General features: G+C 41.6%; 1 protein-coding gene across 1 annotated transcript in view; it reads left to right on the top strand.

The window, feature by feature from the left end:
* CRHR2 (corticotropin releasing hormone receptor 2) overlaps window positions 1-17,980 on the top strand; it is a 111,859-nt gene extending 93,879 nt beyond the window's left edge. The window contains exons 10-12 of the mRNA XM_050891590.1: window positions 666-801; window positions 2,530-2,571; window positions 16,839-17,980. Of these exons, the coding sequence (XP_050747547.1) occupies window positions 666-801; window positions 2,530-2,571; window positions 16,839-16,979 (319 nt within the window). The 3' untranslated portion in view covers window positions 16,980-17,980. The remainder of the gene's footprint in view (window positions 1-665; window positions 802-2,529; window positions 2,572-16,838) is intronic.
* Window positions 17,981-18,181: the final 201 nt, after the last annotated feature.

The raw sequence follows: 18,181 nt of genomic DNA, 5'->3' as shown, positions 1-18,181 counted from the left end.
TTAAAGGCAAACGCTTTCCCAGAACACGTTTCTCCAAGTGGTCAGGCACTGGTCGGGAAGTGTTAACTAGCAAACTCACCTGTGGCTTCACAACCCAAAGTGGAGGCTGTCACTCTTTCCATGCTCCTCTGCTAAACTCAATCCAGCCTTTCGGACATGGGATCCCATGGGCTTCCTTTCAAATATCCTCTCCCGAGCCCTAAGAAACTTGTGTTCTTCATTGCCTGAGGACCCTATCCTGAGCAAATGCTCTAGCAGCATGCCTCGAGAGATGGAGGTACCCACAGGGCGTGCTTGTGTTCCCTAACTCCAGTCACTCATGTTAGACACTGGACAGAAGTTGACATGTGAATTGTTCTCTTAAAATGCTTCTTCCCTCCAGTGACTGTACATGCTGGACAGCCCTGAGCAGCCATGTCTTAGGCCGTCCTTTTGTTTTCTTCTCACCCTGTTTGACATGTGCAGGTGCTGACCTGTCTTAAGGAGGCACTTAAGTTCCCTCTCTAGCTGATGGAGGTACTTTACTTCCCTCTGAATTGCTCTGAGACTCATCCCCTCTCTCCACTAAAGGAGTGATTTGTTTGGATTGGGTCAGTCTACAGCGGTTCAGATAACACCATTGTTCTTTTTTGTGTTCACTTGTGTTTTCTGTTTCCTGCCCACAGGAAGGCAGTCAAGGCAACATTAGTTCTTCTGCCTCTGCTAGGCATCACCTATATGCTTTTCTTCGTCAACCCTGGTGAAGATGACATTTCCCAGATCGTCTTCATCTATTTCAATTCCTTCCTGCAGTCTTTTCAGGTAAGAGAGCAAGTTTACAGCTGGTATCAGCTACTGCTGAAAGGATCCTCAGTGCTTTTCCATGATAGAAATATTAGTTGAAAATAGCTCGGCTTTGTTCATGCTTACATAATAGATATATAAGCATGTCATATGGAGTGGAGATCTCCTCTCAGGTGCGTACTGGAGGGATTCGTCTCCCTTAACATCAGCACTATGTTCAGTCTATAGCTGCAGCTCCTCACTTGGGCTTCATCTTAGGTCAATGGAGAGAGAGATGTTTCATTCTATCCTAAACTGCCTGAGAGAGGATGATGAATCACCCTCCCAAGGTACCTCTCTCTTCACAGAGCACACAGTGAGCTGAGTCTTAGACTACATGTTGCTAAAACAAAGGGAAACAAATCCTACCTGTTGGGCTTGCTTGCTTGAGACATTACCTATATTGCCCAGCCTCTCACTCCAGCTCTCCTGCAATTGTGCATGCACTCAGCCATCAGACTGTACCAACTGAGAACTCATACCCTATCTCCTCCCTCCCCTGAATTTAATAGAAGTTCTGCCAGGATGTAAAAGGCAGTGGAACGTGAGTAATTGCCCCAGCTTTCTGGATTTGGCACAAAACCAAAAGTGACTGAAGACCTTGAATGGTGTTTAGCCACATGTTTCTGCTTAGGTGCGTCCTACAGCTTTTACCTCTGCTTAAAGACCTTCTTGAACTAGGGTGGAACTATGTTTGACATTAATGTTTTATCTCTGATATCTGCAGGAACAAGCACTCTGATACCGGGATATCAATACAAATATACAGCACACACGCTCTCAAGCCAAATCAAGGGTTATGGATTACAAAAATTCTGAGCTTTGGATTACTGTTTTTACTAATTGCATGTTTGGCTTTAAAACACAGAGTATCCCACCAGAAAATGCAACCGAATATCCAAAATGAAAAATGTCCCTTTTAATCTATGAACAAAGGAACTTTAGCCTTTACCAGTGAACCAATCCACATTTTTCATTCCCTAAAATTAATTGTATATTTGTTGATGTTTAATATCTCAAAAAATGCTACACTGCTTATTTTATTGTTAGTGTTATGAAGACATATGTAAGAAAGCAAGCACAGGGAATCTCTCCTTTATGGTGACAATAATTACAGTCCATTGCTGAAAGCAAAATGGGTAGGGTTCCGCTCACAGGTTTAGAGATGAAAGTGTCATCATGTTGTCGTCTGAGCTTCCATTATAGCCATTACAATCTTTGCAGTCATTACAGGGGTCTAGTCACTGCTGTCAATAGATTCCACAGAGCAATTCAGCTCAGATGAATGTAAGCAACCTGATGATACACTTGCCCACACAAGACCATCTAAGGCCATTTGACACCCTCCTGTAAGTGTCTGAGACATCCGCATAGAGCTGGCAGGCATGACATCGCGCCTGTGAGGGGGTCTGTGCCATTTTGGGGAGGCAGCTGGAAGCTGCAGGTATGCTTTAGCACAGCTGAAGTGGCAATCCCCTCTGTCAGTGGAAGGGCTGTCTAGATTCTAGCTCTCATGTCTCACCTGTGAGCTCCAAGACACTTAGTATTTTCTCATGAAGTTGTAGGGTAAAGATTTCATCTGTCTAGAAGTGGATGATCTCAACAAGATTATGGTTTTGCTCAGGATGATCCCAGGATAAAGCTCAGTCCCCAATTCTGCGTGTTAAAATACTTGCCTAATAATTGACGGCTTTCTATTCTTTCCAGGGTTTCTTTGTGTCAGTATTTTACTGCTTCTTGAATGGTGAGGTAAGTAGTGTACCCTGCTGTCAGTGTAATTAATTCTCGGGAGGTGGAATTTACTTGAATGTCTGATTATAGAGACATGAGATGTTTTTACATGGGGTCGTAGTCCCATCAGTCTGTTGCTCGTGCAGAAGTTTCTGTTAATGTGCATCTGAATTTCCCAGCCCTCTTTGTAGGTGTCCTTTGTTCACAAAGCTTTATCAAATTCAGGTTATTACCTGGGAGGTCAGGGCACAGGAAAAGAAGTCTTCTCAGGTTACAAAATTTTTGTTCTTCATTTTAAGACTTCTTTGAAGTTTCTCATTAATTACAACTATGATTTCTGGGCATACATGAGCATTACTTCTGAGCTGGGCTCTTGCTAAGGTTATGCTGCAGGTGACCCATTTTTATAATGGGACTGCCATGCTAAGTTGAGTGAGTTTTTCTGTGTGGATATCTATCTCTGAGTGATCAATACCTGTTGCATTCAGAAAAGAGGGTTGGGGACAGGGTTGGTGGTGTTCCTCAGAATTAAATTTAGGTACTGCTACTCAAGCAAGAAATGTTTCACTAATATCCCTCGGTGTTTAACTTACACTCCAAAGTGTGAGAGATTTGTATCTTTTCCCCTACTTACACTGCCAGTAGCTCATTTACCTGCATTTAAGTGTGTCATCTTTGTCCAGTTAAAATTTGTGTCTCTGCAGAAATTAATTCCATGTCTTAATTGTTCCTGCTGTGTTGGTATATATTTTGTTTGTGCTGCTTCTTAATTTCATTGTGGGCTATGAGAAAGAATGGGTGTGTCTTCTCACCCAGCTGCTCTGCAACATTTTCTATACTTCAGTCAATGAAGCACCAGTTTTGTTTTGTTTTTTTTCTTCATTTCCCCTCTTCTTCATTAATTCTGAGGTGATGTTAACAAGAAGCAACACTGCTTTCTCAGGTTAGGCACATGCCACTTTTATATACTGGCAGCAGAGTGTTCTCAGTTCTCTTTCCAACTTGCCTTCAATAAATTCTGACCACTCCGTTTGCCTCTTAATAAATAGGGAGGTGAAATCTTCCCCAAAAAGTACAGGCACCTTAACTGTGGGACTACAGTTACCTTAAAACCTTGCCATATATCTGAGTTGCTCATGACCGTACGTTGTTTTTGTGAGCCGCTGTGCTGCACAATCTGATGAGGTTAAAGGCAGCGGAAGTCTAGCATGTCCCTTCAGTACTACTTGGCATATTCATCAGATCTACACTGTTAATGCAGAAGGAGAATCTTGCATGTAGACAGCAGGCTTTTTTTCTGTCTTTTTTTTCTTCTTTTTTTGTCACAGGTTCACAGTGAACATCAGGGGCTGGAACCCAGGCCATATGATTTCATAGTCAGTCAGGACTTTGTATCACCCTAGTGCACTTCCATTTTGTGCACTTGGGCTAGGACCAGTTGACTGTTCATACCAGGCTTTCACTCTTTTGGCTGTTCTGGGATTCTTTCGGCTGTCTTGTAGTGGGAGAAATATCCCCTTCACTACAGCAGTCTGAAGTTCTCTGTCCAAGGCCATGAGCCAACTTCCTGTCTCCTGTAACTTAAATGAGTTCAGAGATAATCAATCATCAAGTTTGTTGAAAGGCAGGATGATTCACCCCATGTACTTCTATGCCTTGGTAACAATCTACTAGCAGATCTGGAATGATTTCCATAACTGATTTTCCCAGCTATATCACACTACTGTTACAGTTGGAATGGGCATTTCTGTGGGAATCAGTTCAAGGTTAAGACACCCAACTTGCGTGATGTAGGTGATCTTGATTCATTTCCCTAAACGTAGATATCTAGTGCCGCTTGAGAGGCTGTAGATTATCTGAGGCATCCACATCGGTCTACCAGATATGATATAGGATCTATAGAGGATTCACACCTTCTGACTGGGAAGTGCGAAGCCAAGTGGGATACAATGGGGCTTCTCAAATGGCTCTCTAAGTCACTAATTCAAGCCAGTCGATGCAATCTTTTTCTCATCAGCTTAGCCTACAATAGACACCTCTGTTTGCTCACCTGAACAACTCTAGTCTTCACTGACGGTATGGACTAGCTCTCCACTGACTATTACGCATGCCTAGACACTCTGCTCACATGTAGACACCTACAAATAGCTGAATTGGTGAGCGAAAGCTTCCCTGTAGCTGTATGTTTACATCTAATGTGCAACTTCCACTTGACTAGCTAAACCATCGCAACTCCCTAACTATTTCTTTGAGGTATAACATAAGTCTAAACCCCCCAAATATTGCAGCATTGTCTGTTTCAAAACTGTGAAAGGACTTTGGACTCATCTTAATGTACTGTGGGAATTTTTGAAGTATTGTAAAGGTTTTAAAGGGTGAAATTTCCTGCTTTGTTCTAGCTTCAGTTTTGCACAGCTTAGAAACAAGTAGCAAATTCAGTGAATTTTCAGAGCTTTCTGGGTTTGTAATCATATTGTCCAGAAAAACAATTGCATCTTAGAGTATACTATTATAAAAGCTCTCCCTTGTGATAGTACATATCCTCCCTAGATCTCCATATACTCATAAAGCATTCTAAAAAGAGCTTATGTTTCCTGCATCACATTCTGAAGGCCACATCACATCACATTGCAAAAGCTTGCAATAATGCTGTATTTTGCCTCCTTGTGAAGTGAGAGGCCTGTACAGGCTACATCGCCAGCCGAGGCATATATGAAGGCCTTGCTTGTTAGCATAGCAAAAGTGTGTTTTCTTATTGTAAACTTCCATGTCTAAGCAGTGAAAGCCATACTGATGTACTGCTCAGTTAGATTTGCAGTACATTGTTTTCCTCAATTATCTGCTATGAAAAAGCCTGTATTTCTTAGTGCATGTGAACAGCATCACATCAGAAGTACAGAAGTACCGAAATATCATTTGCGTTCTCCTGACATCGGTTGCTCTCAGAGAGGCATCCCTACTAGAAGTGGTCATGAAGGTAATGCCACTCAATCCACATGAGGTACCAGCACTCTTAGTGAGACCCACAGCAGATTTTGCTCTAAAAGAGGAAAATAGCCTGTAAGTAGTAGTCTTTCAGTAGCCTGAAATCTTTATAAATATCACTGAAGCCTTGTTGAATTATTATCTCTTCAGTAAGTCCGATATTCCTGTCTCTGTGATAGATGGGCTGATGACTTGCTATGTCAGGAGGTTTTAAATACTTTAGCTTTTCCAGTTATGACAGAGTTGGGTTCTTTAAATGCATGTAATTAATAGTCTTTAACAGGTTATTCATCCCACACAGTGCCAGGCCTGCTCTGAATGATGACACAAGCAAAAAGGCTGGAAAATCCATTAATTTGAAGCTTTAATAATGCTCTGATCTCAGCTGCATCTCTACCGTTTCATATTTGCTACAGATGCCACTAGGTACTTACAAACTTCCAATAACTGTCTGTAGTAGAGCTCAAACAATATGGATCGCAGATGAAAGTTATCCAAGTTTCTGTATCTTCGTCAGTGTTCTATCTGTGAAGTTTGGCAAATGAAACAGAAAAGAGTTTTTTCTCTGTAACGTCTTGTAGCTTCCTTGATTTAAACGAACGTGTCCTTATGACGTAGAGTGTTTCTCTTCCTATGAGCTCTTTTACCCCAGATCAGAGGAGTTACACAGCTGTGCTGCTTGAAAAGATCTGACGTTCTAGTGGAGAAGGCAGCACCTCCAGCACTCTAACTGAAGATGGCATCTTGGTAGTACAAGATATCACCATAAAAGGTCTTGGTCCTGATTTTGCAGTGATTTGGCCTGACAGTTCAGCAGTGGGATCACTGAAGGGGAAAGTGAAGCTATTAAATTGCAGTCCATGCAAAGAATTTCAAATGGGACAATTTTATTTCCTTATGCTTTGGAGTGGGCATTTGACCTGGAAATACAAACATCTCCCTTTCCCTCATTTCCACAACACACAATGTTTCACACAGATCTTAGACTAGCTTTGTTCGCTGCAGTGAGAATTAAGCCGATGGGCCAGGTCTTGAGACAGTGTGTATCATTCGGGCCCCTCTACGGGAGATACAATCCTTCAGCTGTTGAATATGAATGTCTTTCCAAGCCAACGCGTTATACACAAGTTATTCCAGTGAACCTAAGGAGAAGCAGCAGCTTAATTACAAAGTTGACAGTTTTTTATGTTTTATTGCTTCTGACAAGTTCTGAAGCTGTTTTGAACAAACTGTGTGTGCCATGGATGGGCATGCGAGGCCGTTGGCACTTGACTCATATTAATTTGTCTAGAGACTTTATGGAAAAAAAGGTGTATTTTTTGGACATAGAAAATCTATTAGCACTAGAGGGCAAAAATAGGCAAATTTCATTTAATCTGAGTGGTAAAGGACATCTCTGGACTTCCAAGAAAATTGAGGATGAGAAGTATCTGAGAATTTAAGATGTTATAAAAATGGCATAATGAAAAATATGTATGCGTTCACGTTAAATGCCACTTAAAAAGAATGAATGAAGGTTTTGAACTACTTTTTCAATGACTGCAAAAATCAAGATGCTCCTCAGATTTTTTTCTGTCAACTCACAGATCACAAGACTGAATTTAATTTCACATAACACTGGATTAAAAAAAAAAAAAAAGTTTAAAAAGGAGTTTTTTGGAACAAGGGTAGATACAATGGCTTGAAACAGTGCTGAAGAGAATGCATTTCCACAAAACTCCTGTTGGACAATTTTTATTGCATTTCACTAAAAAATCTTTAGGTTTTTTTAGTTGATGACATTTATTCTACCTAGATCAGTTTGCTTATAACAAGATAATAATGTATAATCAGGGATATGCTTTCATGGTATCTCATCCTTATGTAAGTTTGGATGAGAGTATAGATCCATAGAAGCTACTAAATCGTCTCTTCAGCCTCTGTAGTACAAGCTGATGAATTCAATCCAGTAACTGAGCTTGATAGCATGTGTTTAATTAAAGCCTGTCTTTCAAAAGGGGATCTGGTGTGGGATTCATCGCACGTGGTACCTCTGATTTTTCTGACAATGATCTTGAGAACTGAATGTTGGATAAGAACATCACTATCCTATCCAGGTCACAGCCAGACCTGAAACTGAAAAAAGGCTCAGTGAAGGTTATAGTCTTTAGGCATGTGTAGGGTAGCCTTATAATTGTTTGCACGATGTGAAACCCAGGAAAAATATTTATTATAGTTTCAGTACTGAAAGAGGCTCAGTGTTATTAGGCCAATGAAGACAGTTGTCACCTTTGGCCTTTCATAGGAGAGCATCAAGGGAAGACAACAGAAGGCAGTAGTGACACTCACTAGCACTATAATCACTCTTTGTTGATCTCTAGGCTCACAGCTCACTTAAGGGTTCTTCATACTTTTATCTCCAGTGTCTTCTTTCTGTTCTTTAGTATGCACCTTCTGCTTACAGGCAGATGGGTACAGCACTCCCAGCATTTCTGTTCTCTCTTTGACAGATTCCAGATAAAGCATCTTTAAAGGAAGATGGGTCTTCCCTCCAGTTCCCTTTCTAGCGTGGTATCTACCTTCTCAGCCAGACCTCCTTGCTAGTGATGGTTTTCTCCTAAGAGAAAATAAAGTATTTCAGAGAGAGAGGGAAAGACTGCGCTTACAGTGTTTCATATTCCAAATATATCTTCCTGTATGGTTGCGTTAGCTTTGGTCTTATGGCTGCTGCTTATTGGAATCTGGAGGGGAGGAGATCAGATCTCAGACGCTGCAGCATCTCCCAGAAAAGGAAGTAAAATACTTCCAGCCAGCCACTGGTAAACCTCCAGAGGAAAAAGAACTTCACTGATAGTGCTGGCTCCACTCCTGCTATCTCAACAAAGACGTGATGGAAACAAGAGGATAATGGAGGAAGGATCCCTGCCTCCAGAGGACACCTATCCTTGTTATTAGGTGCTTCATGTCATTTCCAGTAGCTACCAGTGCTGATCCCTCAGAGAGTTTTGTGATCCTTGGAAACCTTACCAGCCATAATGGGAGATAATAACACAGGTGTACCATAACAGGGTGCTTGTGAATGAAGGTGATTGTGTGTGAAAATGACCCAAATTTATAAAGTGATAGTGCTTGATGAAGGGCTAGACAGAGAAGAGCAGTCTCCGCTATCAAACTGAATGAAGGAAACAAGGGAAATACTGATTAAACATGGTGGAAAAAAAATCATAGTGAGGATGTTTAAGCACTAGAAGAGAGATCCAGAGGTGTTTTGAGATCTCTGTCCTTGGATGTACTCAAAATGACTGGATAAGGCCCTGACATAATTTCAAAACTGGATAAAATTTCCATGCTGGACTTGCTTTGGTCGTGGCATTGGACCAGAGGCCTTCTGAGGTCCCTTCCAACCTTAATTATTCTATAATTCATTAATCCTATGTCCATAATAAGGTGGCTGTCCTTAATTTCTAACCATACCCTGGAGGAATACATAACTAGCAAGGCCTGTGTCTGAAATCATCCTGCAAAGCATGAATTCTTAGCTCAAGCAGGCCTCAGATTCTAGTATTATCTGGTCAATATCAATAATCAGCTATGAATTAACATTTAAAATGGAAAGCGATTAGCTGACTTAGAGAGAAACCATAACCAGAGAGGAATAGAATAGGTTACTTCGTTAGACGGCACTGTAAATTATTCTCACAACAAGGTGCAAGGCGAGGATAAATATGTTTAATTTTTTTTGTTTTGACCCTTTACCCAGGCACCATCTGTCTCTCAAAATCTGTTAAGCTCAAAGTGGCTTACTTTGATCTGATCATCTTGGGAGGCTATTCATTATAATTGCCAGCTATGAATCACCACCTAAATGGTTAGTCATCCACCTGCCCATCAATCTAAGCAGACTTCACATTAATCATTCTGAACCCAAACGACATGCATTAAGCATTCCTTCAAATCACTGAATAAATATGAATATGAGGGTGGACTAGAGGGCTAAAGTTTAATTCCATCTCCCACAAAGATTGCTTTCTGAGCAAAGGTGCCCAACAGTGTGAGTATGAGTACTACTCCTAAATGCCCCTGAGGATGCTTGGTCAATATAGAGTCAACTGAAGGGATCAGACCTTCCCTTTGGGACCACCAGGCAGCAGTTCATTACAGGACTGCAGTCTCCTCTCAGTACCCATCTCCCACACCCAGATGTGTTCTGGTAGAAAGTCACCTTCATTGCTGTGACTCCAGTAGGTCTCTTTAGACTGGGGTCCTGCCAGAGAGAGAAAAATGAGAAGTCCAGGCATGGTGAAAGGTAGGAACTGGTCTGAGGGTCCTTCCCCACCCCATCTTCCTTTTCACTACACCACTGCTGTTGTGAGCATGACTCCAGAGCACTCCACAACAAAATCACAGAGGCTTGAGGTGGGCTGATGGCATTCATGACTTCCCTCTCCTGTGGTTAGTTCTGGTCCTTTGTGGCCCAGAAGAAAGGAGCAGTATTTGCTTCCACCCCAAAATGTGTGGCAAATCTTTATAACTAGTCAGAACTGTTCTAGCTTCTCAAACAGTTATGTATGATAACAAAATTGCACTGTTGTGATCTTAGAAATAAAACTTCAACATCCCAGTCTGGCAGGTGCTGCAAAACTATCCACCTGTTACTGGGTTGTATGGAATTGTGGCCAAAGACTCCGGCAAAAAAGTGAATTGCAGACCAGTTAAGCAGGCTAATTTTTTTAGGGAGAAAAAGAAACTTAACAATGTTACATAAAATAGAGGTGTGATGTAGGCTATTTGGGAAAAAAAAAAAGTTCCACCTGAGCTTCATTTTTGTTTCCTTTGAGCCTTGCAGATTGTTTTGACTACAACCCTTCCCTACCTTAGGAGGATTAAACACTGATAATGGCATCTTTATAGAGATGTTTGGTTAATTTTTTTGCCTAATGGTAACAGGACCCTCCTTGGCCTGAGAGGTTGGCTCTACTGGGAGCCTTGTAAAGCCATACCAATAAGCTGAGAGGTGGCTGTAGGACATAAGTGTAGTTGCTCAGTGATGTACTTTATTTACAAAAAATAGATAAAGACTCATTCCTGTCTCTCTGAGAGTGTTAGCATTCCTCATCTGCAGATCCCCAGGCCTGTCAGTCCAGAGGTCTGTATGCTTAGGCCGTTGTGTTTCTTTGCTTCCATTCAGGACTGCACTTAATCCTTCCAAGGATCTGGAGAGGCTTGACCCATAGGCTTCTTCACAGCATTTACTATTAAATCCAGCATTTACTGTCCCTCGTCCCTTGAGGGACACCCTAACCCTTTGGAAATCTTTCAAGGTATCACGTAAGGCATCACCTTATGTTAGTTTAAGTTCTATTATGTAATGGATGGGATTTATCCCCCTAACATTAGACATCTAATATATATACATAGGCAGTTGAGCTGATCACCCTCAACTTCATTTATAGGCAATGATTCACCCAAATGAGGGTAGATTTCAACTGACCTATTTTAGTTGTCTCTTTTTGATGAACTGTTGCCAGTACCTTATGGCCTTTCCTATGTCTCTCCTGGATACAGAGAGAGGCTGGGGCTTCAGAAACTTCATGGAAGTGGATTACACTGCAGAGTCAGACACAGTGAGACCAGTGTCTTGAAATTTAAAGTCGGCATAGTCAGTTCCCTTTTGCTAATCTGGACATTGCTTGAAAGCCCCTCTTGCTCATCTGTAGCTTACAATAAGATTGAATGAATCTTCATCAACTTTTCCACAATTTGCACCGCCGTTCATAACCAAAGATGTTTAAAGTCCAAAGTTATTCTCCAGTTACCTCCAACTGCAGCACAAGGATCCGAAACATGGCACAAAGGTGTTTAAGTGTAGGTGGAACTTGATGAGTTCATCACTGAAACCTGTTTTCATAGAGCAAAAATCAGTCTGTTTCCAAGGCCATTGAGATCTAGATAAACCGCTTTCATTTATTTCATTTGCCTTTGGATCAGGTTTTCTGGGAGTAAAAAGTTGCATATGAGCAAAGCAAGAACTTAATTAGGGTTATGTAGTCACAGACTACTAAACACCATGATTATTCTATAGTCGGAGGTAGGTATTCTATACCTGTTGTCCCTCTGCCCCTCACTTGTTAACACTTTCATGTGAGGGATGTTCTCTGGGGACAGAGTACGGCAGCCTCCCAATTGTCTTCCTTCCAGCTTCCATTACCATGACAGCTCATTTAATCCTACTCTTCTTATCAGACCCTTCCTTTTTAACTACATTACTACTGTTATATTTTAGTATTGCGTCAAGAAGCCCCAAGTGAATGGCCCCCTTTGTTCTAAGCACTATGTAAATGGATCAAGCTTTCTTCCTCTCTGCTAATAAGACATGACATTTCTTCCAAAAACTGATTTTTAATGTCGCTAAAGGCTCGCTCTTCAGCTTATTTCTAATTGATGGCTGCAAGAAATTAGCCAGCAGCCAGTGTCTAACATAAGTAACAGCAATACAAAGTTGATGTCTATTTTATCAAAAGCAAACCACCTCTGCGTGTTTTCATCTTTCTCTCCATCTCTTTCATTGTTTTTCTTCCTCTTCTTCTAAGGAGGAGAGGTTTTTAACAATTTTTATGATCAGATGTGGGTTTCAGTGGTTTTCAGATGTGATCTGAAAGTTTGAGAACTCCTCAGTTAGGTGACCAAAGGAAAGAAAAACTATCACCCACTGACTTCTCTCCATCCCATCACCTGAATTCTTTCTCTTGACTGTTCTAAAGCAATCCTGCTGAGAGCAGTGCCCACACTCTGTAGGCACAAATATGTTGGTAAATCTGATTTGACCACATGTTCAGAAACTGTGATTATTCACAGTACGCAGAGTGCAAAGAGCTGAAAAGGGTAATTCTGAGAGAGTAACTGTTCACAAGAAAAAGACAGACCAAGGATCAACACAGAGAACTGCTCTTTGCTCAGCAGCACAGATAAACTTTGTCATCTCAAGCAACTAAAGTTGCATAGAGGTGAAGCTGATAATTTGTCTTGCCAAGACTCTTTGTTAAGCTTTAACCACTGATGATAGCCTGTACGCATCTTTGGGCTGTTACAGGCAAGTGCTGCTAATTTCGGGTCATAGATGTGCTAATGCTGACTCTAGGACATGGTACTGACTCTACAAATGCTTAATGGATACAGGTAGTTGCTCTCATGGAGATTAACAACCAGGTTTGAAGTAGCTGTTTTGCTTTATCTTTTGCTATTACTCTTCTGCTGTGTAATAGTTTTTTTGGTGTCTTGTTTAACATGTTATTATAGCAGTCACAGCCGGTTTTCTTTTTTCTTTTCTGACCTAAAATTAAGCAAGCATTTTGTTTCTGAGTTCAATTGTAAGAGATAAATTTGAGCTTAACCTTTCCTGCTTGCGCTCTGGTCGCATCCTAATTGCAGTGAATTATTCTGTCATTAAGAAATGCTTTGCACTCACCCCTGTAAGTGCAGAGTCTGTTTCCATGTGCCCAGTCCATTAGGAATGGCTCCAGCTGTACAAGAAGACAGCATTTTTGTTACTACTTTTTATCCTTTCTCAAAACTTGTAAACAAACCATATCATAAAAGCCATTCGGACAACTGCTTGTTCAGACTCACGTCTTTATCTCCAGGTGACTCTTTTTGACTTGATTGGTTTGAAGCACAAATGATAAATCTAATCTGGCTTCACTGGCTGAGTAAGTATCTGTTCACACAAGTTGCTCAGAAACACAAATATCCCGCCAGGTGACTCCCCCTTTTCATGACCCAGTGAAATGCTGCTGTAGGAGCAGCTGGGATACATGAACTCACACGACTGCCAGTCTGCTATTAACGTCTTTAGCAACACTGTGCTGTACACAGAGATTTACTCTCTGCTTTTGAACCAGAGATGAAGAAATTCACCTCTTTGAAGGACTGAAGTGGAGCACAGGCTCCCTGTACAAGGATGAATTTCACTCCAGCAGAAAGGGGAAAAACTTTTTCTAACAATATCTCAGCATTTGGTGACATCTGGGCAGAAATGAGCATTCGAGAGGCAACATCCCTCTGCAGATCAAGCCCCATGTTCTTCATGGGATAATTTCTCACGACAATGGTTACCCCTCTGACACTTGACATGTTACTTGTACCATTTGCCTTAGGTGCTCAACATTTAGCTAAGCTGGTTTTGTAATCAGAGGAGTAAGGTGGAGCAAGGACTTACTCATTCCACATATCTAAGTCACCTCCTTAGGGGGATCATCTCTCTTTCTTCATTGTCTATATTGAGAGCATAAATAATTGGCCAAGACTAGGTATCAAGCTTTCAGATGAGATGCATCCCCCCTTGTATGTACTCTGGCACATGTATTTGCCTTTGGGTGTATATCATATCCTCCCTTAAATCCAGAATCAGAAATAAGTATCCCTTTGCCACTGCAGGTAGAACCATGATAGATTTGCAAATAATGGGCATCCAGGAAAGTACGCCACCGTGACACATCTTTCCACTGTGTCTCGTGTTTCGACAGGAGGGTTCAGTGAGCCAGTGAGGTCAGTTTGATGAGACAGTGAAAGTCAGCAGTCCAGGCTGGCTTCTACTGTAGTAGTATGTGACTGAGTCAGCCCATCCTGACTCTGGCTATCTCATATAACTATCATCTCATTTAACTCATTTTGTAAACTGACCAAACCCCATCTTGAAACTAGCGGAGGCGTGTTGTACCTACTACTTCACAATGAGAGGCTCTTTCAGAAATCCCCTGCACTGTTGTTTAACCACATTATTCTCATTCTCGTCTCAAATTCATTCATGGTGATCAGGCTCCTCCTGGCTGTGCTGTCTTTTAATTTTAATTCTTCTTTCATTGGATGTTCACTCTTCCCATTCTACATGCACGGAGTCCTGTTGCCTCATAGCCTTTATTTTTCTAGGGTCTTTCCCACCCCTGTTAAGTGTAAAAAACATTATTTTATGTTGAAACAAATCATTGATTCAAAATCAAAAGAGAGAAACCCAGTGTGGCACTCTCCTCACCTTACTATAAACATCTGCATCTACTTGTCTTGAATGTTGGATCAAGCAACACAGATCACACATAGCTGAGAAAATAACCAAAGAAAGAGATCCTCAGGTCTGATTTTCCCAATCTGTGCCTTCTAGAAGGGCTCTGATAGAAAAGCCACATTTCCAGGTTCAGGATTCCCCTGACAAGGCACCAAAGAGGGCAGTTGCAAAACTGTTTTCCAGGTTGATACTCACAAACCTGAAATGGAGTGTATTTCATGGACAAAGCTGGTGATGAGAGGGAATTGTTTAGTGCCAGACCACAGCACTGCAGAGTTTCTAAATAGTAGTGCTACAGACTGTGGGTCTGTCTAACTCCCTGAAGGCTCACCAAGAAATGGGAGGATTGAAACCATCTTGAGAGAAGGAGTGCAGATCCCCCCTTCCCATGCCCTCCTTATGAACTGTTGTATGTTTTAACCATCAGGCCATCATTCCTGTTCATCTAGGACACCTAATACTGACAGCGTGTGATTTGGGTGGGAAATACCTCTGCTACTAGAGCTTATCAACTCATTTGAGCACCCATGTTGGAGCTGGTCTGAAGTGGGGTTGGGGAGTGTGTGTTGCTCGTGTTTTGAGTAGACTTCACACTGCACCTGAAGACAAACCCCGAGCTTTAAAAGAAATGGAGAAAAGCAGTGGCTGTGCAGCTTTGGATAATTTGCTTCAACACCGTCTTTCCTGCAGTCCCAGTGGTGACTGTAGATACACCCAGGATGGCTTTGATCCACCTCACTCAGGTGCTGATAGCTGAGAAGCTGTGTCAGCATGGGTTTCACACAGGCTGTGCAAGCTCATCCCAGACCTTGTACAGTTGCCATGGTAGCTGATCCACGTTGAGGTCTACTCTACAACAACATCACTGCTATTAATACCCAAGCTTTAGCCTGCCGGTGGTAAAATGGGGATAAGAGCACTCCTTTACTTTCGAGGGATGCAGTGAAGATAAGTACATTAAAGACTGAAAAACATTCAGGATAAGATATCAATATTGTTTAAATTCAGCTAAATTAATAATCCAGACATCTAAACCAGAGCTAGTTATCTAGACTCACTTTATAACTAATGAAAGGAAATAGGTATTTTTCATCTGACCACAGTATCTGGCCTACTTTGGACATCTGCTTTAGGAGGAGATGAATCATACCCTTTGACCATACTGACTGGTTCTCTCTTGGTCAGGAAGAGAGCTGTGGGTCAGTAGCTGAGGTGTAATGTCTACACTATATTATTTATAACCCCACCTTCTAAACAAATGTGTTTTTCGCAAAGGAGGCCCTGGCTTGATATAGAGGTTGTGTGTAAAAATGCTCTTTTTTCAAAGTTGACTGGATTTCAGGTTCGCAGCAGAATGTCAACATCCTTTCCAAGTGTCATGAGTACAATTACCCATTAACTGTCCAAGAAGCTGGGCCCAGATTCATCTCACCTAATTTTGTACGCTTACCTAGCTGCCTAGGTTAGGGGTCTGAATTGCTCTCGTCTCCACAGTAAGCAGAGATCAACAGGAATATCCAGAAATTGGTCTAAATGTTTCATTCCAGGTTCTGACTTTGAGTCTTCTCTGCCAGTCAGTTGGCAGGAACTGGTTACAGTCTATGTTAACAGTATCTCAAGCCTTCCCTCCCATTGAGGCTAGGACTCCTATCACCTTTCTCTTGCTTATATACATATTTGAGCTAGAGTTCCTGGGCTCTTTATGGTCCATGAAAAAAACCATGCACTTAAAGTTCAAGATTCATCTGGCCTATTTGTAAGCATCTGCTTGAGGATGACCTTCTGTTGACTATAGAGTAGCTCTCCACTGCCTATACAAGATGCTCACAGCGATTAGGTCAGGTGTGTCTGTGTTGTAGACACCAGTGTTTAGATGATCTGTGATTCTTCATATCCAAGGGAAGCCAGGGCAACTATAGCCCCTGTGATGGGTCTCTCTAGGACCTCCATCAGGTGCATCCATCTTGAGGGCTTGATTCAGTTACATAAGCTTAGGCATTTATGGTCATTTGAAATGCTCTGGGGTATTTAAGACATCAGATACGAGACATGAGATATGTGAAACCCATGCTTTTCCCAGAGTGCAGTACCCAAGAGAATATCAAGTGAACTAGATGCCCATGTTTAGGCAGCTGAATCAAGCCCTGCATGTTTCAGTGGCTTGACAACATATCATCATTTGTCTCAGTGCTGTCTAGTGTCCCTTTACAGAGGACACCTGAGTATTCTACGTGTTCATGTTCTTTCCTTTTTTTTCCACCAGGTCCGTTCTGCTGCCAGGAAAAGATGGCACCGCTGGCAAGACCATCACTCCCTCCGAGTGCGTGTGGCACGTGCCATGTCTATCCCCACCTCTCCAACACGAATCAGCTTCCATAGCATCAAACAGACCGCAGCCGTGTGATATGCCCGCACATACACGCACCACTTGGTGGCCTTCAGGGTTCTTCTTTCTTCACTCTCCCCAAGCCCCTTTCTTCAGTCTTTCTTCCTTTATTCTGCACTGCTCTCTTTCGCAATGAGGTGCCCATCATATTTTTGTGGACTCTCATCTCCCATACTTGTGATGCTGCTTTAAGGCAACCGGGCAAAAGCCTCTTGGAGTAGGTGGTGGCGAAACAGATTCAAAGAAGAAAGAAATTCAACACTGACTGCACCTTGTGGAAGTTCACAATACAAAATCTAAAACAGCACACTGGCAGGAACAATCAATTTTTATCTCCTTTCTTTTTTTTGTTTCTCCCTTCCATATTGTGGTGAACAAAGACTATTTTTAACGTACTGCCTGTCTCACCCTGTACATTGATTCCCAATGATTTCAACAATTTGGTGTATAGATAGCCCATCTCTTTCTTGTTTCTTTGTAAAAATTTCTTCTCTGCAGAACTGTCATTTGAGAACATGTGGCAGCAAGAAAAAGAGCATCTGAAAGTTGGTGTGAAAAATCCAAATTTATCTACCTTCCCCATTCCTCCCTCTGATAGACTGGGAGTTGGCCAGGGCATCGCTGGACTGTTTAACACAGGGCACTTCGCCTTGCAAGATCCATGCCCTGTTCATACACAGAATTTTGAGAAGGACAGCAATATCTCTAGATAGCTCTATAAAATACCCTTATTCCTCTTAGCCCCACACTTCTGACACAATGTAAGTAGCCTTTGGAAAGTCTTTGGGTTTTTTCAGCTAAGAGGATTGGGGTGGGGAAGGACAACAGAACATGTTTTCTAGGTTTAAAAAATATAAAAGGGAAACACTGTAAAAAAAATAATGAGAAGAAGATGTTTGCATTATGAGGATAGTCCTACATGCTGCACAAAGATTATCTGTTGAGCATTTTGAACTTGAGCAGATGTATCTACTAGGCTTTTTATGTGATGTTCAAAAAAACTGTATATTTTCAATAATAAACACTACTCTGGGTTGGTTTCAATAAAACCAGGCATCATTTTCTTTACTCTGGAAAGGAAGACGACACCTATCTTGAGAGTGTTTTTGTATCTAAGATCAGGGAAAGAAATCCTGTTTGATAATGAGCCAGTAAGAAGAACAACCTCATGATAAAATCTGAGTAAGAAGGCATTTAAATGCAAGATGAATTGCCTCCCT

The sequence above is a fragment of the Gymnogyps californianus genome, chromosome 2, assembly GCF_018139145.2.
Source record: "Gymnogyps californianus isolate 813 chromosome 2, ASM1813914v2, whole genome shotgun sequence".
In the NCBI taxonomy this organism is placed as follows: Eukaryota; Metazoa; Chordata; class Aves; order Accipitriformes; family Cathartidae; genus Gymnogyps; species Gymnogyps californianus.
Note: the sequence above shows the minus strand (reverse complement) of the source record. Positions and strands in the feature narration are given on the sequence as shown.